General features: G+C 46.5%; 1 protein-coding gene across 1 annotated transcript in view; it reads right to left on the bottom strand.

Moving 5' to 3' along the window:
• LOC133349448 (guanine nucleotide-binding protein G(t) subunit alpha-1) overlaps positions 1-22,607 on the bottom strand; it is a 38,261-nt gene that overhangs the window by 2,345 nt on the left and 13,309 nt on the right. The window contains exons 2-7 of the mRNA XM_061562899.1: positions 21,974-22,016; positions 19,576-19,717; positions 17,084-17,241; positions 15,941-16,069; positions 13,626-13,755; positions 876-1,029 (exon numbers count right to left, since the gene is read on the bottom strand). Coding sequence (XP_061418883.1) covers positions 876-1,029; positions 13,626-13,755; positions 15,941-16,069; positions 17,084-17,241; positions 19,576-19,717; positions 21,974-22,016 — 756 coding nt within the window. The remainder of the gene's footprint in view (positions 1-875; positions 1,030-13,625; positions 13,756-15,940; positions 16,070-17,083; positions 17,242-19,575; positions 19,718-21,973; positions 22,017-22,607) is intronic.

Genomic DNA, 22,607 nt, shown 5'->3' with positions numbered 1-22,607 from the left:
AAAACTCCCGAACCCGCTGGTGAGCTGGCCAAAGGAGAAGAGTACAGGAGAGTGGATCGTTGCATCCATCTGTGCGGTGCCTCGAGTGTTAATCGTTGTGTGTGCGTGTGTGGATTTTCGCCAGGTGCTTTGCTCCCTGCCCACACATCTTGAAACACTCATCAATGGAATCGGCCAAACATCGCGCGTCCGAAAGAAGCAAGTTGTCGGGTGTTTTTTCTTTCTTTCAGGATAAAAAAACCCGCGCAATCAGATCGAACGTTTATTTATTCCCTCCAGGACTCTCCTTAATTAACGAGTCTCCAGGGTCTGCCGTGCCGAGAGCTGTCAAAATCCACATTCGTTTGACCCCTGTCCTTCGTTGCTTTGCTCTCTCTCTCTCCCTCCCTGCCGGGCTCGGTGCTGCGGTGTGGTGCCGGTCGAGCCCTACCGTCGTAGTCGGGGAAGCAGATGCTGCGGTGTGTCCCGGTCGAACTCTACCGTCGTAGTCGGGGAAGCAGATGCTGCGGTGTGGTGCCGGTCGAACCCTACCGTCGTAGTCGGGGAAGCAGATGCTGCGGTGTGGTGCCGGTCGAGCCCTACCGTCGTAGTCGGGGAAGCAGATTCTGCGGTGTGGTGCCGGTCGAACCCTACCGTCGTAGTCGGGGAAGCAGATTCTGCGGTGTGTGCCGTCGAGCTAGTCGGGGAAGCAGATTCTGCGGTGTGGTGCCGGTCGAACCCTACCGTCGTAGTCGGGGAAGCAGATTCTGCGGTGTGGTGCCGGTCGAGCCCTACCGTCGTAGTCGGGGAAGCAGATTCTGCGGTGTGTGCCGGTCGAGCCCTACCGTCGTAATCGGGTAAGCAGATGCTGCGGTGTGGTGCCGGTCGAACCCTACCGTCGTAGTCGGGGAAGCAGATGCTGAGGTGAGCCTTCTTCACCTTCACCTCGAACAGATCCTTCTTGTTGAGGAAGAGCACGATGGAGGTGGCGTTGAAGTAGCGGTGGTTGCAGATGCTGTTGAAGAGGTGCAGGCTCTCGTGCATGCGGTTCTGTGTGACGCGCAAAGGCAAAAACAAAAACACAAAACAAAAAAATTACAAAGATTTCCCCCCCCCCCCCCCCCGTTATGGACTTTAATGAACCGGTGGGGCAAGTGCTGTTATTAATTGTTGTTGTTATTTATTGAACAAGAGCCCATTACAAAGTACGAGCGAGCGATGGGGGGGGGAGGTAAGGGGACGACAAGCCAGAGGCCATGTGCACACGGGGGTCAGGGAGGGAACGGGGATTGGGCTCACTGCCCCACTCACGCTGGGGCAACGATCGGGGACTTGGTCATGGAAGGAGAAGGTAGGAGAGAGAGAGAGGAGGGGGGGAGAGAGTATTCGCCCAAACAGGACCGAAAAATATAATAACATCCACACGTGCTGAGTGAGCGGCTACCTCATCATGCCTGTCCATGGGAGCGGGTTCGAGTGCTGTTAGCGAGCACCTATTAAGGCCACTGTGGGATGGCGGTGTGGCCGGAAACCACGCCCGGCCATCCTCGTCTCCCCAGCGGTGGCGTTTACAGACCACAGCAGGTAACTCGTTTTGGGGGCCAAACGAGTTACCGCACCGCGAGCGGTCGCAGTGGCATCCAGCTCACGGCGCGACAGCCACGTGCAGACTTTGACTTTTAAACCACTTTTATTGCCGCCAGCAGCAACAGCACTGGAGGCGATTCCGATATGAAATACAAGTCACCAGCAAACAAATGAAAACAAACGCTATAAATCCACGCGCTGTTGCGCTAAATGCACCGCGCACAACACGAAAGAAAAGCCACGTGGTGGTGGTGGTGGTTATCGCGCACGCCACGGTGACGAGCGAGCGCTTCAGAAGGTGAACACGAGGGTGCCGTCCACACTGGTACAGAGAGGGGCTTGTCCGGCTCCCCAGCGTTCGAAGAAGACGCGCACATCACCGACATGTGTGTGGTATGCGAAAGCAAAAAAGGTCCCCCCGTGGAGCCTTCAACAAGACGGTGCCGTGAACTTCGACGCGGACAGGCCTGCATCCAGCGGAGGGTAGATCACGACTGCTCACCACGAGTTCTGCGATGTCCTCGCCGTGGTCAAAACGCCTCAATCGTTAAATAAAAAAAGAGAAAGAGGACACGTGCTTCCAAACTCGCTGTCGGCGAGTTCAATCACCGCATCCACAAGCACGGACGCTGGCGGGCTTTCGGCTGCCAGCTTCCAGATTCGGCACCGTTCGCTGCTGGAGAATGATAAGTTAATGTCAAGCTGAGAAGAGAATTGTGTCTGGCGGTTTATGGACCTGTCCGCCTCCCTGCCTGCCCACATTTTATACCGCCTGCCATCTCGTATAATGGGTCTGTCTGCACATTTTCACCCCCCCCCCACCCCACTCCACCCCTTCTGAATTTGTGCGCATTCGAGTTTACAACTTTGCCTCTCCAAAAGTCAGCAGCCATTTCGTGGCTACTGACACAGTCTGTCGCACGCATTCGCCCGTCACTCATTTACCTGCTGCGTCCGTTTACAAAGACGGCGGTCACCGCATGCTGTGCGCGCGTTCGGGCGCGCTCCTGCGGCCGTCTGGAACGCTCTTCCATCCGATATCAGGAAGCCCACTGGAGCTATGCACTTTTAAATCATCATCTAGATGAACAAACTCGTTTCTTTAGAACTGCTCTTTGTGTTTAGTTTGTTGTCCTTCACCCGCACCTCCGATTTGCACGGTTGGCTACGTACGGTACGAAAGAAATTCAACGCACATACGTGTACGTGTCATAAGTATTATTGACAAGCGAATGGTTTACTTACAGTCCAAGTCTTTGTTGCGGCCAAATAACGAGTGTGAAAAATAATGTTTTACACTGGCAATAAAACAGGCGTTAAGATGTTCAAACACCAAATAGAATCCTTTTGCAGGGAAACAGGTCTGTATTATCCACACATACTTGTGGTGAACATGCAAACAAACATGCTCTGATAATATTTGCGTTGTCTTTGAAACTGATTGGCCTACACCAGAGACAGCCTTCTCACCAGTGTCAGACCAGAGAACACCAAAATGCGAACAGTACAAAGACAATGCACGTATCAGAGCATGATGTCTTTTTGTTTCTATAACGAGTGCCTTTTACGCACGGATACTGCGTGAAAGTAGGACAGACGTAAAAAAAAAATGTAACGCACGGAACGCAAATTTTAACGTAACGGTTCGTAAAATATTCATGCCGCCCTTGTTTTATTTGAAGTCTTCGGAAGAAAACACTAATGCTGCTCACTCTCGGAAAAAATATGGTGCAGTCATACGGATGACTATTCCGTGGCAGCTGTACTAATCATGAGGTGGCGGGGATAGAAATATAAAGGAAAAAACGCTGACTACAGCTTCAAAAAAAATACTAAAGCCAGCCATCAATCACGTGGCAGAGAAAAGTGAAAAATGAATGCTAAGTGGGCCATGGAATATGACCTTGTATTTTACCCAGATTTATGAAAACGGGTTCCAAACGTTCTTCAACCCTGATCTATCGGGACGTGTGCCTCGCCACACCGCTGAGCATCACTGTGGAAAATGATTCAAGGACGCGAGCCCCCCTTTCTTTCTGACCTTAAATCCCCGAAAGAATGCGAGGGCACTGAAATTGCAACAGGATTTGAAAACAATCCAAATGTGGAAGTTTTAACCTCAAGATATTTTCCGTAAAAAATGATATTTTTTTGCAACGGTTTTTTGTTCTTAGGAAACCGACTGCAAGGTTTACCGTTAAAGCAGATGTGTTAACTACTTCGCCTGGTATACAGGAGGTCGTGGGTTTGATCCCAACCCTGACGCCTGTTGTATATTTGGAATTTGCGTGTTTTCCCCGTGGTCATGTGGATTTTTTCCGGGTCCTCCGGTTTTTCCCTCCACATTTAGAAACATGCGTTGAGAGTATTTGACTGCTATACATCTCCATCTGCTGATAAGCCACTCCGTTGAGCTTTCATTTGTGGCCAGGTCGCTTCTGAAAAAGAGCTACATAACTCAGTGGGCTTTATCTGGTGAAATAAAATAAAATCGTTTGTTAGTTAGTATTCTTGAAAGCACAGTTTAATCCGTGAAAGCACAAAGTACACAAGTGGGGTTACTAGTAGGATGCTGTACAGCAGGATGCTGCCCTACTCATCTGTACGGCCTTTGAGTGCTCCCCTTAATAATTGTTGTTGATGCTCTAACCTTTCCCCCCAAATTCTGTCCCAATTGCGCTATTGGTTGTAATGGCACGAGACCAAGTATCTATTCACACACCGAGCAAGTGCGATTATTTTTTTACTCATTGATTTTATTCTGACAAAAAATGCGAGCCAAACTATGGACCACATGATGAATTCCTTGAGAGGAGGACATGAAATCGTCTAATGCTCTCTCGTCGTGGATAACAGACCTCGACATTGGCACTTAGCTCCTAAACATATTGCTGACATGCGCCAGACGAGAATAGAAAATAATTCTGGAAAAATTCAAGGGAAACCAATACTTAAAGGAATTGGCTTTATACATGAGTGGGGCTTTTCTGGATAATGAACGAATGCTTCCGAATGTTTCTGAGAACACAACGGCTTTCCAAATTTGTGCACTCCCATCACGGTGACATCCACGGAAGCGAGATTTTTTGCGGTATTCCCAATGCAGCTGCGATTTGGGATTACTGGCTCCATCGGAATTCCCCAATTAGCAACGGTTTTTGAATACTTTTGGGACTACGGTGCCACATAATTCAAGTCGTGGGGCCATGGTAATGGCAGTTAGACATCCACATTTACAGACCTCCACGTAAATTCCCAGCAGCGTTTCCCGTGGCCTCTTGTGTCAGAAAAGCAGACCGGTTTGCATCTCAAAACAGAAATACATATTAATTTTAGTAACGTTTTGTCGCAAGGTGTATATAAAAAAACGTAAATTATTCATTCTAAACTATGTTTTATATCAAATTAGGCATTTACTATTGTTCATAAAGTGCTGTTATTTGGCATGAGCCAAACGAGATACGGTTCGTTTGCTGAATTAACTAATTTTGCCGAATTTATCACCAGAATTCCAGCACATGCAATTATCATCCGCACCTTGCATAACGGACGCTGGTTTACTTTTGTGCGTCATCATTAGCAGTAGCCATGATGAACCTACTGCTGGATGAAGGCCTCTCAAAGCCTCCAAAACGTCTCAGGATCTTGCGACGCACTTAGTCCACCGAGCACCGGCACGTGAGCTGACTTCATCACGGCGGACGTCCTCGCAAGAGGCGTTCCGTTCCTTGGCTACCACTCCACGACCATACTACACCATCGGTCCACGATCCCTCCTAGCCGCGACATATCCCGAGCACAACCCCACTCGCTCTTCCTAACAGTTTGAACCTCCTCCGTACGATCTCCAATCCACGTGTTCCTCTTTGGCACAGCAGTCCGGTGAATATTTTAATGCTTGACACCGGCACGGTGACTTGGTACCGTGGGTGTCCGTCAAGGGTTCACACATTAATATTCCATTTCGTCATCAATGGAATCGTAGGAGCGAGCAAACACCTGTCAATAAGCAATTTCTCCGCAGCTGTGCGCTCAATATTTTATTAATAAAGCTGCCCTTTACTGCCAAGCGCTCGGTGGGATTGCCGATCTCCGGTCAAGAGCGTGGTGCTCCCACCCCCACCCCTCCTGCATCCTGGGGGTTAAAATCCACAGGGGCAGTGCAGCACATCCGAGTCCGTGCGAATCCAAACAGAGGCAGATAGTGCACGCCACAGGTGAAGTAGTGAGTCCAGTTGCCACCTTTGAGGTACAACAACAACATCACTATGGGAACCTCATTTGCCAGTAAAAATATGATAATTGTTTTTTTACCCTTCTATCTGGCAACAAAACTGACACCTTTTTTACAAGGAGTCATGTTTGCATAGACCACAATACCTGCAATAATGCAAACAAAAAACATAACTCTGATAATATATGCACTGTCCTTGAAGTTGATAGGTCCACGCCCGAGACAGCTTTCCTTAGAGCCTAGTCTCACATGGGTTGGACCAGATGACGCCAAAAAGCGCACAACTCAAAGACAATGCACCATCAGAGTATGATAGCTCGGGGTAAGAATTTACACCATTGGAACCTCATTTGCCAGTAAAAATATGATAATTGTTTTTTTACCCTTCTATCCGGCAACAAAACTGACACCTTTTTTACAAGGGTGTGGACCAATCAACTTCAAGGACAGTGCATATATTATCAGAGTTATGTTTTTTGTTTGCATTATGGCTGCAGATATTGTGGTCTATGCAAACATGACTCCTTGTAAAAAAAGGTGTCAGTTTTGTTGCCAGATAGAAGGGTAAAAAACCAATTATCATAAGAATAGGTGTTACCCTTTCTGGCAATAAAACAGGTGTTAAGATGTCCAAACGCCAAATAGATATTCTTTGCAAAGAATCAAGTCTGCATTAACCGCACGTACTTGTGGCAAAACATCCAAACAAACATCCTCTGATAATTAATGTTTTGCAACAAGTACGTGTGCTTCAATGCAGATAGATACCAAATAGGTATATATTTGAACATCTTAACTGTTTTATTGGCAGGAAGGGTTAAAAAAACATCTTCTTATTCATCATACTCTTATACTGGCAAAGCAAAGGTCCCATCGGAAATAAAAACGTCTCGCAATACCAGAAGAGGGTACAACCACGTGTGAATGCATTGCCTCGAGTGGTTGTATTATTACGCAGGCTGACAGGAAAACGGGACTTTTAACGTGCCGGCAAGACCGTACAGATTTCCCAGGACCGCTAGCTCAAGGAGAGAAACCAGGAAGAGGTGGCAGCCCTCATTGTGAGGGAAGTAGTTTTATTTTTGCGCGCTTTACTTTTTAAACACCAGCTGATGCCAGACCGTCCAGCGGACAGGGCAATATCGTTGTTATATAAACGTACATTAGTTAATAAAACTGCATTATTACATGAATAATCTGAAACTTCCCTAGGCTTAATATCTCATTAAATGAGCCTGGGGAGAAAAATGTCAGTCATTATGTTTTTATTTGTATTGCTTTAGGCCAAAGGTTATAGGTTGGACATAGCTCATTGTCAATAGAAAAGGTCACTGATCCCTTCCGGTAAGATCGATGGAAATTACTCAAAAAGTGCTGTGACTGAGGGACAGGCTGACAGACAGATAAACAATCAAATTTCCACTGCAGTCTACGGATAAGCTGCGTGGTGTTATGTTTAGATCATTAAACCATGAAATAATACAGCAAGGTGACCATAGGCTTCAGAGATTTCAGTTCTTGGTGTCATCTCTCCCGGCACCTCCAATTCACCGCACCTCCGATTAGCACGGTTGGCTACGTACGGTGCGAAAGAAATGCAACACACATACGTACGTGCATGTGTACGTGCCATAAGTGTTATCGACAAGCGAATGGTTTACTTACAGTCCAAGTCTTTGTTGCGGCCAAATAGCGAGTTGTGAAAAGTAAGAATATGTTTTACACTTTCTGGCAATAAAACAGGCGTTAAGATATTCAAACACCAAATATAAACCTTTTGCAGGGATCTCGGTCTGTATTAACCACACGTGCTTGTGTTCAATATACATACGTACCTACAAAGCACCCCTGTGTCCTCTGCTACTAAGCAATGTTTGATCCTGGTCAGCATATGGATGTGAAACCAGTGAGGAAATGTAAGGTGAAGAGCATGTGACGCTCAGGTAAGAACACGTTCACCACTGGACTTTAGATGCCCTATCCCGTCGAGGTAATAGGAGGCACCGTGTTCTCAGAAACGTCATCTTATGATTGAGACATTTACAGTGAATTCGTGTCTCCCCAGTGACCGCCATGTGAATATTAAAGGCCCTGTGTTGATAAACAATGAGACTGGGGGAGGGAGGGGTGGGTTGCAATTATTTATCTTGGTGTCCTCATTAGAATCCCATTTCAAAAGAGACCTAAAACCAAAGTCCCACTACATTGCAAATTAATGATATTAAACTCCCATAATGGGATTGGATGTTCTTTTGAATGGGATGTTGCGAGTCAATTTAAAAATAGAAGTGTCAGAGATGATGCTTTTCATATAAATGCGTGAATAAATTGGTGGAACATCGACACAATATCCATGTGTGCATGGTCACATAGCACTAGGGTGGTGCTGAGCGTGTGGGTAGTCTATTTATTTTATTTTGTCTGTCACATTCCACTTTTCCCATTGTGCTATTGACTTTACGTCACGAGATGAAGTATCCATTTGGAACTGTCACAGAGCAATGAATCCCTGTGTGTTACAGAATGACCCACAGAAAAGGAAATCATAAAATGACTTCTGAGATACCTTCAAGTGACCTTTTGAATCCACACTACTGAGGCACATTGCACCTCCCCACACGCCCCTCTATAGAGACTGTTCATCGCACGACAGACAAGCAAATATATTTATCTTCTTGGTTCTTTCGGTAAAGTCACGTAGAAGGGAAGTAATAAAATAATAAAAATAAAACATAATAAAATAAAATAATTCTCACGACGTTTCGGCTACAACGCAAGCAGCCGTCTTCAGGTGAAGAATGAGACACTACCAAACTCATTCGTCTCATTCTTCACCTGAAGACGGCTGCTTGCGTTGTAGCCGAAACGTCGTGAGAATTATTTTATTTTATTATGTTTTATTTTTATTATTTTATTACTTCCCTTCTACGTGACTTTACCGAAAGAACCAAGAAGATGAATCCCTGCAGTCACGAATACTTTAAATCGAAAAACAAATATATTTAATTCTCAGAGATGGAATTCAGCCAAATTAAGTGATAAAAAAGCCAAACTCATTGTGATGGTTTTGTTTTTTGTGCTGTCACCGGCGGCTTTGGTTGAGATCAACAACTTGCTCCCCATTGAGAATCCAGTCAAATCACAGACAGCTCAAACCTGGACTCGAACCCAGGCTCTCAGCGGTGAATGCGCAGTGCTCTGATACCGGAACTGCCCGGTCACCTTTCGAGCAGGCACATTCATTTTAGAGTGCATTGGCTCTGGAGGGAAACGCACACCACAGATACCACCCACTGACGGCTGCTGTATGCTGACATGAAAAAATGTGTCCTCCACATGTGTAGACACAAACTTGCTTTTGAATTACAGTAAATACAGTAAAACAAACAATAAGTGGCTCAGGGATCAGAGCAATGAGCCAGCACCACTGAGATCCCCCAGGTTCAAATGTGGGTTTCCGTCACTGGTTTATTTAAAATGGATATTCAAGTTTAGCATCCCACGATCTCAGCTTTGCACAAAAACAACAGTATTTAATGTAGTTTTCACGTAATGTGGCTAACTTTCAGCTTCCAAAATATATTTTAAAAAATCAATCGGAGCGCTGTGTTGAAGATTTCTACAGCTAGGCACACGGGGCAGTGTAGTGATCTTCAGTGTGGATTAGAGGTCACTTGAAAGAAATGTCAGAAGTGGTCCTGTGACACCTTTTTCTCTGCGGTATGTTATCTAAAGTGCTATGAAGAAATATCCAAACGGATACTTCATCTCGTGACGGGGCAACAATTGAATAATATTGTAAAAATAAATGAAAACAACAAAAAAGTTCACGAGCAAAGAGAATGATGAAAAGAGGACTCTTCCAGACCATCTCTTCTCAATACAAAAAGTGAAATGAAAAGAAGGAAACACAAATCTAAAATGTTTCTCATGCCTTCGGTCTGCAAATGTTGGCTACGTACGGTGCGAACTTCTTTCACACCGTACATAGCCAACCGTACTAATCGGAGGCGTGGGCAAAATGACAACAAACTTAAACGCAAAAGTCAGTACGAAAAAAAATCGTTGATGTATCTAAGAAATTAGTTTGCAAAAAAACTGGGGTATCGCAAGCAACGTTCACGTGCTCTTTGTGCTGAGCTCACGCGGGTGCCACATTGGGCTCTGCTGGCCTGGTTGAAATGAGAGTAAATATGCGACACGACGGAAGGGCCGCGCGCTAACGCATCCGGCTAAAAATACCCATCGATTTTCCACCTTTTAGGAAGGCGCACGTGCTCACCTACGCGGCCGGATGGGGGCAGCGGGAACGGTTAGGAGAATTGCAATCGGTGATGCCGCCGTCAACGCGTCGATGTCGTGCCAAACAGTCGCTTGCAACAACAGCATCGACATTTCAACGAAACGCAAGACGGGCGCCAGCTCAGACTGCCAAGCGCCGGGCTCGAACTGCATATTCCACGGAGCGTTAGGAGGCACCTGAGGGACGGCATTATACGTCGTTGTTATTTTCCCTTCCGTTTATTCCACAAACCGAACGAGCTGGAAGAGGCAATCGCGGCACAAACCGAACTCATCAGAAATGCCGCGGCAATTTTCCTCGCTCAGAGAGGGCGCGCCGTTTGGAAGGTTCGAATGATTTCAAAGTCGCTCTTAAACCTTTGATTGGAATCTCATTTCTCTATAGAACATGCTCTCGTGGTTAGTTTGTTGTCCTTCCACCGCACCTCCGATTAGCACGGTTGGCTACGTACGGTGCGACAGAAGTTCAACGTGCATGCTTCATGCTGCTTTTAATACAAAGCGAGATTACCACAAGGTAGCATACAATGCAAGCTGTCTCATTCACGTGCAGTATTAATCCTATATGTTACATGGCTGTGCGTACACTGAATGCTTTGGTGGAGCAACGACGCATTGGTTAGCACGCTGCGCTACGAACCCGTTGACCTGAGTTTGATTTTCAATCGTGGCTAACGTTAGTGGCAAATTATATTTGAAAGAGTCCTAGACCCTGAACCCCCCCCCCCTCCCACCACCTGAACTTCACCAACCCACACTGACCAGCCTGGTGAAGTATGGCCAAACGTCCGACTGACATGCTGTGTGGGGGGCATTCATCCAGCAGTTGATTGACAATGCGCTGTAAACGTATTCTGATTGTAATATTTATGCGACCGAATGTTTAAGCTGCGCTTCGCATGTGGGGGAAAGCCAGCAGTCCTGTCGAGCACAGCATAGAGCCCTTGTGCTTTCGAAAAACCTGATGTTCACACTTGTTTTAAGAGTTAAACATGTGCCCAGGTCGAGTGCGTTACGCTTTTAAGAGAACTGCAGTTCCCCAATAGCTATCACTGTGGATGAATGCATTACGGTGAGCTGAAGAACGCGACGTTTTCAGACAGTTTGAGTGCATAGAGGATTGTTCTACGAATTCATTCACATTATTTCAGGAGACATGTTTTTTTTAATGACTTAAGACTGACGTAGAATGACGTCAAATGCACTCAAGTGGCACAAACTCCTTTCGAGATCAATTCTCATGAAATCCTGTTTACATCGAGCATTATTATGAGAATCTCTTGGCCTATGGAGGAAATCATGTTTCAGTGTTTGTGACGTCTTGGGGAAAAGGAGTGATGATTATTATTTTTTATTATTTCCACTGGTTTTTTTTTTTTAAACCGGGATTTTAATACGATCATCCAGAAAACAAATACTGCGGAATTGAAGCTGACGTTTTGGCTAATGGTGTTATTCATGAGATCACTGTAAGGTATTTGTTGTTTTGTTGCAGCAGTAGCTGATGAGGAATTGTCAGGTTTAGCATCAGCCGCAGTTCATTATGCATTGCCTAGGAAAATCGATGTGCGTTCGTGCATTTGTGTGTCTCTGCATCCGTACCGGTGCATGCGCATGCGTGAGTTAGATTTTCTAAATTATTTATACGCAACAGGACGACAACAAATATCTATTTACATTTTTGATGAAGATAACGGCACCATTTTTTATCGCACAATTTTCATCTCCTCCCACCCTGCTGGTGTGGCATTTCGTCAAAGGTTTAACGTGTATATATATATCACGAACAGATGGGAAGTTATTGTCAAATATATTATGAAGAGACAGGATGTCCGCTTTTCCTTGTAAAATATTTTGTTTACCCATCAGCCTACGGCTCTTCCACACCAATGTTTTTCAACTGCTTTCTTTTTCAAGGAAAATTCTGAACCTCTTTTAACCTTCAGGGCCTCGTCTGCAGAGTCAGACCTGTTAAACTACTGCTGCTGCTGCTGCTGGCTTGCCAGGTGTTATTGGCAGGTGCACTCCACCTTCACGATGGAGCTGTGTTCACAAATAAAAGCCGTACTGTATTGAAAAAATATCACGTATGCACTTTCAGTGGTGCTTTGTTGGTAACAAATTAAATAAATATGTTTCCACCCATCTCTCCACGTACAAATAATACATTGTGGCCCAACCACCTTTAGGGACTTGCTGCTGGGTTGCTTAATGTCATTGCCAAGCACGCTCCATGAAAAAACCGTGGGACACGTTCAGTGCGGTCCGCAATAAACCGCATCCACTGCACAAAACCGTGGCAGATGCGGATACCTGATGCACAAGTGGAAAATGTTAAACTCTCCGGCGTGCGACTGTGGTCATCCAGAACAGACCGTACAGCATGTAACGACGCAATGACCGAGCCACAAATACGGAGGAGACATCGCAGCGACGCACTCCGCTGCTCCTGACGCGGCCGTCTGGCTTGACCGCCTGCATGTGAAACTGTTGTTGTTGTTCTGCGTCCACATCAGCCACGCGCAAGAAGCACGAGCGCAAAAATAGACACGCGGCCTAATTGGGACCGCAGTGTTGCACACGGGGCAGAGGTCGCAAACGGGTTTTGATTCCTTACCCGTACCCGGCCGCACCAGAGTCGCAAACGGGTACCCGTACCCGGCCGTACCCGTATCCTACACCCGTACCCGGCCGGGTACGGGTATCGGGTACCTGATTGCGACCTCTGGGATGAAGCCATGTTGCAGGCGCATGTGGGTTGATTCTAGGGACTTGAATTGTGAGAAGAGACAAGACGTTGGGAAATGAGTGACAAACAGTTACTCACCAGTGACTCACGGCCTACCCGTACCCGTACCCGGCCGCACCAGGGTCGCAAACGAGTACCCGGCTACCTGGGTACGGGTACGGGTAGCCGGGTATCGGGTAGGGTACGGGTATCGGGTACCCGATTGCGACCTCTGACACAGGGTGCGAACGGCTCCAGCTGATGGCTGGCGTGCATTACGGCAACGTAGATTCTGAACCCCTCTCTCCCTTTCGAGCGCCGGGGGCTTACGTGGCTGGGTGAGGCAGCGGAAGCGGCGCCGCAACAGGACGTAAAGAATCTGTGTATCTATGTGATTGAGCAGTGATCCAGCAGTGATCGAGCTAAGGCATTTTAAATACGCGTGTCTATGTGATCGAGGAGTGATTCAGCTGTGACATTATGAATACTTGTGTCTACACATGTGAGCAGTGAACTAGTAGTGATCGAGCTATGATTGATCATTGATTGAGCTTTTGATCGTTGTGTTGCTGAATCATCGCTTTCGTTTCTGACGATTCCCATTCCAGTAATCCGTATTACGGCAAGCAGAACACACCCCGAATAAAAACGCATTTGGGCAAAAACCCCAATCACTCCATATACAGGCCTGACAATTGACATAATTTATCATGAATTCTACCACGAATTCATCATGCCCTGTTACAGTGTGCGGGGTCTCGTCGGTGAGTATTTGCCGTGGCGGTTCAAACTCACCACTTCGTCGTCCTCCACCAGCACCATGTCATACGCGCTGAGGGCGGCGCAGAAGATGATGCAGGTGACGCCCTCGAAGCAGTGGATCCACTTCTTCCGCTCCGACCGCTGACCTCCCACGTCAAACATCCTGTGCGCAACAACCAACCGCTTTTTTCTGCGGAGGATATGGCAGCTCCGCGCTTCCACCGCATCGCTCGTGAACATCAAGCGATGACATTTTGAATACGTGTGTCTACTTGATCGAGCAGTGATCGATCTCTGTTCGAGCATTGATGATGAGTGATGCCATAAGGTTCTCGTTGTCATGCAGTAGTACATTGGTTCGTTCATTTCTCTGCTTTGTCCCTGTGTTGTTATTGTCGGTACGCATTTATGAATTTTGTTGAAACTTTCTTTTGGGTTTTATTTCGCATCTCCGTGTGAATCTGTTGTGCGGTTGTACAAACTTTAGCTGTGATATCCTCGACAGATTCCCTCATTGAGAGGAAACGCTTTTTTGTATATACTGTAATACAGTGAGAATAACACCATATTTGTCCTTGAAAATGGCATGCTTTAAAACACAAGTCAGAAACCAATTCATCAACACATACGAATACTCTTTTTGCAGACAAGAGAACAATTATATTTCCATGGCTTGCATCCTTGGTGTGCTTACTAATCATCGCTTTTAATGCCTGACATTTATTTGTTGATTGTAGCAAGACCTTGCCAGGGCAAGGTGGAGCTGGCACATTGGGAGGAATGCCAGCTCAGACTAGGAATGCACTATGCACTTGACAAAAAGTGAAAACTGGAGCCAAACCAGAGCAACTTGCTGAATCAGTTCGTTGTATAGAAGTATGTATGTTGAATTTCTTTTGCACCATACGTAGCCAACCGTGCTAAACGCAGGTGCGGCAAGCTAAACCAATGACTGTAAACAACAGTTCAAAGCCTCGGGAAACTGTGGCCGAGGCGACTCGCAAAGACAAAGTTTCCGCAAAAGCTGTCGGGGCAACTGCCGTTAGCGAGCACCAATTAAAAGCCATCCACACCATACCCAGCTGCCTCTGTCGCCCCTAATGCTGATGTTCACACACTGCACCAGGTACTCATTTGTGGCTGAGGCGACCTAGGAGAGGCCCTGGGCCGGTTTAGATAATCGTCACCGGTGTTGGCCATGAGCGGGAATGGAACTCGGGTGGCCGGGTTCGTAGTGCAGCGCGCTAACCACTACACTGCCGCTCGCCACTGCTGAGACCACTCGCGCACGAACACACACACATTCACGGAGGAGCACGTGGCGGAACGCAGAATCCCACTACATAATTAGAAAGCCGTAATTTGATCTTGATTTGAAGCTTTCGTGACTGCAGGAATCCGTAATTTGGTATACGCAGTCTGTACCTTGTCTACGCGAACAAAGTTTTCAGGAAGTAAAGCAAACATTTAAAAATTTTGTGCTGGCGCAATTTAAATTTGTTCTATCTGCAGGGATTTTTTTAAAAATTTGATATTATGGAAACTATTATTGCCAGTTGAAGTTTTTTGTTGTTGTAATATATACAAAAATCCAGAGATATTGATCACAAAGGAGGTTGGCTGGGTGACTCGGAGGGGTAATAGCTGGCAGTGCTCAGATCCTGGGTTTGATGGGTAACCACCACCCATGATTAAACCGGATGCTCAACCGTAGTGCATTGAAGGTCTCGGCTTAGTCACCAATGTCTGTACAAAAATAGCAAAGTACATCTGGTATTATAACTTAATTTGGCTTACTATAGCCCCGAGAGGTCAAACTCGAGGTCGAAGGTGTGCGATATGTGCATTGGGTTGATCAAGAAAGGTGACCAAATTACGGAGAATGCCGGTTGGTCTCTTTTCATGCGGACAAATTCTTGATATTTTAAAAGCCATTTTAAAAGGATTCCCACGAATAAACTGCCGTATTCAATCTAATAGCTATAATGCCTGTGCCCTCATTCAGCCACTGGCGTCTCGACTCTCCTTGACCAACTTTGTCAGGTGTCGTACAGCCTTAGCAGTTCACGATGGCAGCAGCAGCAACGATTGAAATGGGGCCCCCTGTCCAATTCCCCGTCCCTTTCATAGCTCAGTGCCCGCACCCCTGGCACCACTGCGGTCGCACCGTCCGTAACATTCGACAGCAAAGTTGCCGGTCCAAGAAAAAAAAAAGTGCCACACAGACTCGGCTGGCCCATTGGGGTTTGCCAACTCTGAGTTACATTTTTTTTTTATTAAACGCGACGTGTCATGGAAAGATAAAGTGCGACCCTGATTAAACCCAGACAGGTCGGCCCGTGCTGCACCTGAAGTGCAGGTCCTTGAAGCTGAACTGCGTCTCGATGATACCGGTCGTTTTGACTCGGGACCGCAGGACGTCCTGCTCGGTGGGGAGGTACCCTTGCTGCACCAGGCGGTCGATGTCGTTCAGGTAACTGCGCAGCAGGAGCACGCACAGCACCGACCTTAGAGACGTGGCACGGGCTTCAGCAGGACACGTCTCCGTTCTGCCATCTCTGTCCTCATTTAAACAGGCTTATCTTCTTGGTTCTTTCGGTAAAGTCACGTAGAAGGGAAGTAATAAAATAATAAAATATAATAAAATAATTCTCACGACGTTTCGGCCACAACGCAAGCAGCCGTCCTCAGGTGAAGAGAGCTTCCAAGCGTGGTGGTGTTTCATTCAGACGCTGTTTCCCCGACAGACCTGGTCTTCACCTGAGGACGGCTGCTTGCGTTGTGGCCGAAACGTCGTGAGAATTATTTTATTATGTTTTATTACTTCCCTTCTACGTGACTTTACCGAAAGAACTAAGAAGATGAATCCCTGCAGTCACAAAAGCTTTAAATCGAAATTTAAACAGGCTCTCTTAAAAATCACAACATTTCAAGTGCGAATATAATTTTACGACGTGATTGCTATTTTCTTTTTAAATCTGTAATTGTGGAATGCTTTGATATTGTCGGCAAATTTCAATGGGCTTTACTCGGTGGGGAATAACTTCTGAACTTCTTCTGAACATCAGTGGCTGTAAGGGGACGAGACTGGTGACGGCAGTGGCAGCCAAAACGAGGCGAACGTCGCCTGAGAGGACCGCGTCTCAGAAGTCCAAAGTTTGGGTTGCGTGGCCAAAATCGCACGACTGTGGCTCGCCTTTAAACGTACATTCGTGAAGGGGGTGTGCGCGTCGGCCTGTTGATTCGCACATCTCTTTCGTCGATGGGAAATGAAAGGCGACGCACCAAAACGATCCCCCCCCCCCCCCCCAAAAAAAAATATCTGAGTATCTGATAGTCTGGAGAATGCCGTAAGTGACGATGACGAACGTATGCGCGTCGAAAACTCCGTCCGCAACCGTTCGTAGCCAAGCGTTGCTCATCGGAGGTTTGGTGGACGGTCGTCGTGACGAGTTACGCATCAAGGCAAGAGAGGGTTGACTGGCACTCACTATTCGGCGGAGTCGTTGAGCTGGTACTCGGAGGCGCGGTCGAAGCACACCTGGATCCCCGAGTCTGTCCACAGGCGCTTGATGATGAGGTAGACCTCCTGTGGCATCGTGCCCTCGTCGATCGAATCCGCCAGGTTCTGCAGCTGCCTGGCGTCGTCCTGCACGCAGAACAACGCGCGCGCGCGCGTGCCGCAGGGAGCGGTGGTGCAGCGGTTAGCGCTGCGCTGGCGCTACGAACCTGGCGACGCGGGTTCGATTCCCGCCCACGGCCCACACCCAGTGACGATTATCTGTACCGGTCCTGGGCCTCCCCTAGGTTGACTCAGCCTCAAATGAGTACCCGGTGCGATGTGTGGTAAACGTCGCCGCTGGGGAGACAAAGGCGGCCGGGCGTGGTGTTGGCCACCAACCCCCGTGTGTGCCGTGCCGTCCTTCATAGGTGCTTGCTAACAGAACTTGCCCCTACAGTCTGTTAAGGCGATACGGGGGATCTTTGCCTTTGTTTGAATGGCGTAGTGGTTCGCGCGCTGCACTACGAACCCGTCACGGTGATAGCCAGTGACGATTATCTGAATCGGTCCTGGGCCTCCCCTAGGTTGACTCAGTCTCAATTGAGTACCTGGTGCGATATGTAAGAACATTGCCACGACGGGAGACAAAGGAGACAAAAGGTTTCGATTTAAAGCTTTCGTGACTGCAGGGATTCATCTTCTTTGTTCTTTCGGTAAAGTCACGTAGAATGGGAAAAAAACATTTTTATTACTTTATTATTTCTATTCTTTTTTATTATTTTATTATTTCCATTCTACGTGACTTTACCGAAAGAACCAAGAAGAGACAAAATGTGATATCCACCCAGCCACTCGTGTGCCGTGTCGGCCTTAATAGGTGCTCGCTAAAAGCACTTGCCCCAACAGTCTCTTAAGGCTATATGGGGGGGGATTCTTTGCCTTTGTACGTAACGTGCACGTTACGTACAAAGTCGCGGGCATTCGGGTGACGTGGTAACTCGGCTGATCTTCAGCAGACGACGCGTGAAGAAGCATCAAGGCTCATTCACAGGATGATGCTCTGTCAGTTGCAGTCATTTTACATCATTATTGACATCATCGTCACCATCGTCAAGAGCGGCAAGAGCAACGGAATCAGCAGCAGCAGCAGGTCATCATCAGCAGTAGCAGCAGCATCATTGTCGTCTTCATCATCAGCGTTATCAGCAATAGCACATTCATCATCATCAGCAGCCAGCATTGGCATTGCCATAATTGGCATCACCATTGATCAGCATCATACTTTATCATTACACGTAATTTTCTCAAAGTACAGATGAGGCATTGATAAAATAGGAAAATTCAATAACGGAAATGAATATACTGTGACATTCTCTGCATTTTCTTCCCCATGGAAACAAACATTTATGAATCGTTCAATTCATAGCTTAAATGCAGTTTCTTGTAACAAGTGCCTTTGTGTGCATTTATTTTTTTCAAATCAGAAAATGGCAATGCCTGAATTGTTAATGGAAAACCGTTCCATAACTTTCTTGCTGCTTGTGCGAACACTGCACGCACACCGACCTCTGCCACTGCGTCACTATAACACAGCACCGAGTTAAGCTCACAAACACATGCTTCCTGTCTGCAAAATCCTACTCGGTCAGGCAAAGCTTTTGCCATTCCAAAGCTTAAATGCTACGAACAGACTGCTCAGTGATTACCTGGAATTCTACTTGTCTTGGCACTTTGACATACACTTCAAGTGGGACGTGGCGGTCAGATGAATTCCCAAAATATGAGTCTGCGAGAGCAAATCCCATTACGGGTGACTTCTGGCTTGCTTTTCACACCGTGCGACCTGGCATCTCTCACCGTGCACCGACGTCGGTGCCAACGCTGGTGACTGTGACGGAACGAACCTGACTCGTCACACAGTGGTTTGTGCTCTGGCATGTGTGACCTTGCGTTCGATAACCTCTGGACACGGGTGGCCAAGTGACTCAAGAGGTCAGAGCGTCGCTGAGCTGGCACTGCCTAAGATCGTGCATTTGTATGTCTGTCTGGGTTTCTTTGGGAACTGGGATTAAAATGGGAGCTCAAGTCTGGTGAGCTGATGGTTGGTCTCAGCCAGGACACCAATGAATGCACACAAAAAAAACCCATAATATTAAACTAGCTTTTAGACTTAAAATGTTACGGAAAAAAATTCTGAGAATTAAAAAATAGCAATTCATTGTCATGTGATGCGTGTGAGAAAGTACAGCACCTTTGGTGCAGATACAATATCACTTTAAGGGATCTCAGAAGTCGCTCTGTAATATCACCTTCCACGGGCTCTTTCTCTAACAAGAAGAAACGCTCCGCGAGAGTTCAGAATGGACGGTAGAACTGCAATGAAATTGAGAACGACGACTGGGGGAAAGAAAAAAAGGTCGTAGAAAGTACCGTCTTATGGACATACGAAACAACCGACACTCGAATCAAAATGATACTAACCATTCGTGCTGTGTCCCCGAAGTCTATGCTCAGGGTCCCCATCGCTCGCACAATAGCCAGGATGGACTGCAAAGTGTTGCTGTAGATGATGGCAATGAACTCCATGCATTCTTCAACGGAGTAACCTGATTGATGGATAATTCTGGAGAGACACGAAATACAAATGCATCCGTGAGTGTGTGCATGTGTGTGCACGCGCTCACAAATTAATGGAGTTCATTTAAACGGAAGATGACAAATGCTACCATTATTTTTCGCGTGGCAGTGAATTAACCTCGGTTACACTATTACGCCTATGACCAAATGACCTGACATTCACTCGGTTTCCTCAGATCACAGAAGCTAATTAGGGTTTGAGCAGGTCAGTGCTTGGTTGGGAAAACACATTGTGAATAAAGCAAATTTTGTAGGCTGCTGCTGCTGTTGCATTGTCAACAGAGGGCAGTTCAGCAAAAATCCACTGTTGTACTGTACAATGCTCCAATATCTACGATCCCCAGCTTCAACAACCCCGTGGTCAAATAACGCCCCCCCCCCCTTCATCCTTTACCTGCACGGCATGGTGAGGCCCTCATCCAGCAGTGGATATACACAAGGGCCGTTACATGCGCACTAATGTCCATAACAGCGACACAAAGCAAGCCACAACTGCTGCTGTTATTGTTGTTGTTGTATTTAGCATTATGTCAATGACATAAGGTAACAACGGTCAACTTTAAATGTCAAAAACGTTTATCAATTGTCATCAGCCATTATCTTTGCTTACTAAAGTTAATACAAATTCGCCTCTTTTCCGTCTTCGCTTTACGCTATTGTATACCTCCGCGAACATTTACAATATTAACATTATCATAATCAATGTTTCATGTCGTCATTGATTCCCATAGTACGCACAGTACCGGCAACCCACTTCTCATTGGAATGGGAGGAGAGGGATTTGTCCTTATCCACTTTCGCATCAGCTCTCATGGCAAGCAATCCAGTCTCTAATTAAATCGAAGTGCCTTTAACGAGGCGTTCCATTAGGAAAAAGCGTGGCCTGTGTTTGGCCTTATCACGCAAGTCCATCAAATACATTTAAAGACGCTTAAACGGGAATTGCCTGCGCTTTAAGTGAAAAAAAAATTCATACCGAAAGCGATGTGCACATTTTTATTTTTCAACGGCACCCATATCCGTGCCTCAGGTGTCAATGGTGGATACACGGTTCGTATCCCCCCTCGATTTTTTTCCCCCGATGTATTCGCCAATTTGTCTCATGACCCCACCGAAACCTTTTTTTGCTGCTGTTGCTTTCATTACGTCCCACGCTGAAGGAAATTGAATGGGTGGCGTTGTTGTTATTGTTGTTGTTTTCACGAAGACAAACAGGCGTGTAAACGGATGGTGGATGGGAATGTCAGAGAGCATCCTTGCCATCAAGCTGTCGCCCGAATCTGCGATGCCAGCAAAAACGGGGGGGGGGGGGGGGGGGCCGTGGCCCCCGGTGCTTTAATCCGGCCACAATGCTTTCAGATTCGACAAATTCGAGAAAAGAGGACAAAGCGGTCTGACAAACGTAATTCGCTGTCCAATTTATCCCCCAGAAAATTAAGGTGGAACAACGTCCAAAAGAAATGACACCGGAGAGGGCAACCGGGGTGACACTTTCGGATTACAGGAAGGGGCTGGGAAGGTCTTAGAGTGTGGGGTAGAGATGGAATGAGGGTGGTGGGGTGGCGGAGGGAGCGGTAATGATGGAAGGATGATTCGTCAGAGCCTGAACGTTTTAACCTATTCAATGCTGGAATACAATGTGCTCTAGAATTGTAATGTGTAAGGGAAACAGCCTCTCGCGCATCTTGCGTTGAACAGGCCCATAGCTTCAATGGATGCTCTTTACCAACAACATCTGGGAACACGGCAGCATTCGTTTAAGACGCTCGAGTCCTCGGCTGATGAGACCGAGAAGATCGAAACAGGTCCGGAGTGTACTTGCTTTAACAAATGCTGCTGCATAATATTTGTCTTGAAAGCCAATAGGCCGATGGGCAAATACATATTTTTTGTTATATGCGGAGACACAGGCATGCGTTCTGCTTCTGTATGTGTTTTCTCTCGTGTCGTATTTTTCTGGATGGAACTAACTTTAGCGTTTTTTATCAGGCATAAAGCTTAAATTCCATGACCCTGCTTGTAGTATGTTTTTTTGCAGGTTAGCTTAAGTTCATAAAATCAATGTGACATTCACAGAAATTAGAAATTCATAGCCGTGTAAGCCCACCGCTGCAGAATCCTATTCAGATGTTTTTTTACAACTTCGTGAGATTATTTTAAATATAGTTCAGTCCATAAGCACTTGAGTATGTTCAAGTTGTCTTCAGTTGAGAGGCAGCTCTTTTAAAGGCTCAAAACTTACTTCATCTGCTTAACGATGGTGCTCTTCCCAGACTCTCCAGCACCTGAAAAATGAGAAAACATGAACAATTGAATGTAACTTGGTCTTTCCTTTGAGGGGATCACATTGACTCAGATAACCAGCTACTGAACCACATTCAAATTTGCCTCAGTATATCTTTTAGACAGTACATTCTTACACAATATAGAAGCTAGATATAACACATCCCTTCGGAGCAAGGCTAAAGTGTGTTTAGATTAGAAATTGCCCTTTTTTTTTCTTGGATCTTTCGGTAAAGTCACGTGAGGACGGCTGCTTGCGTTGTGGCCGAAACGTCGTGAGAATTATTTTATTATGTTTTATTTTTATTATTTTATTATTTCCCTTCTACGTGACTTTACCGAAAGAACCAAGAAGATGAATCCCTGCAGTCACGAAAGCTTTAAATCGAAGTGTTAGCCCCGTGTTTTCTCAATGGTTTAGGTCAAAGATCACGAGCTGAGTTGCATGCCTCACGGTGAGCTCTGCCCAAACTTCGTGGTGGCCTCACAATGCGACAGTGTGGTGATAGCGTGTCGCACACAAGCGCCGAATGGGGCACCCAGAGATTGCAACAAATAATTGGCGCATGCTGCTGCTGCTGCGTTGGCAGTGG

The sequence above is a fragment of the Lethenteron reissneri genome, chromosome 30 (assembly GCF_015708825.2).
Source record: "Lethenteron reissneri isolate LAM-NWPU_2019-01 chromosome 30, ASM1570882v1, whole genome shotgun sequence".
NCBI lineage: Eukaryota > Metazoa > Chordata > Hyperoartia > Petromyzontiformes > Petromyzontidae > Lethenteron > Lethenteron reissneri.
This window is presented reverse-complemented; position numbering and strand designations above follow the sequence as displayed.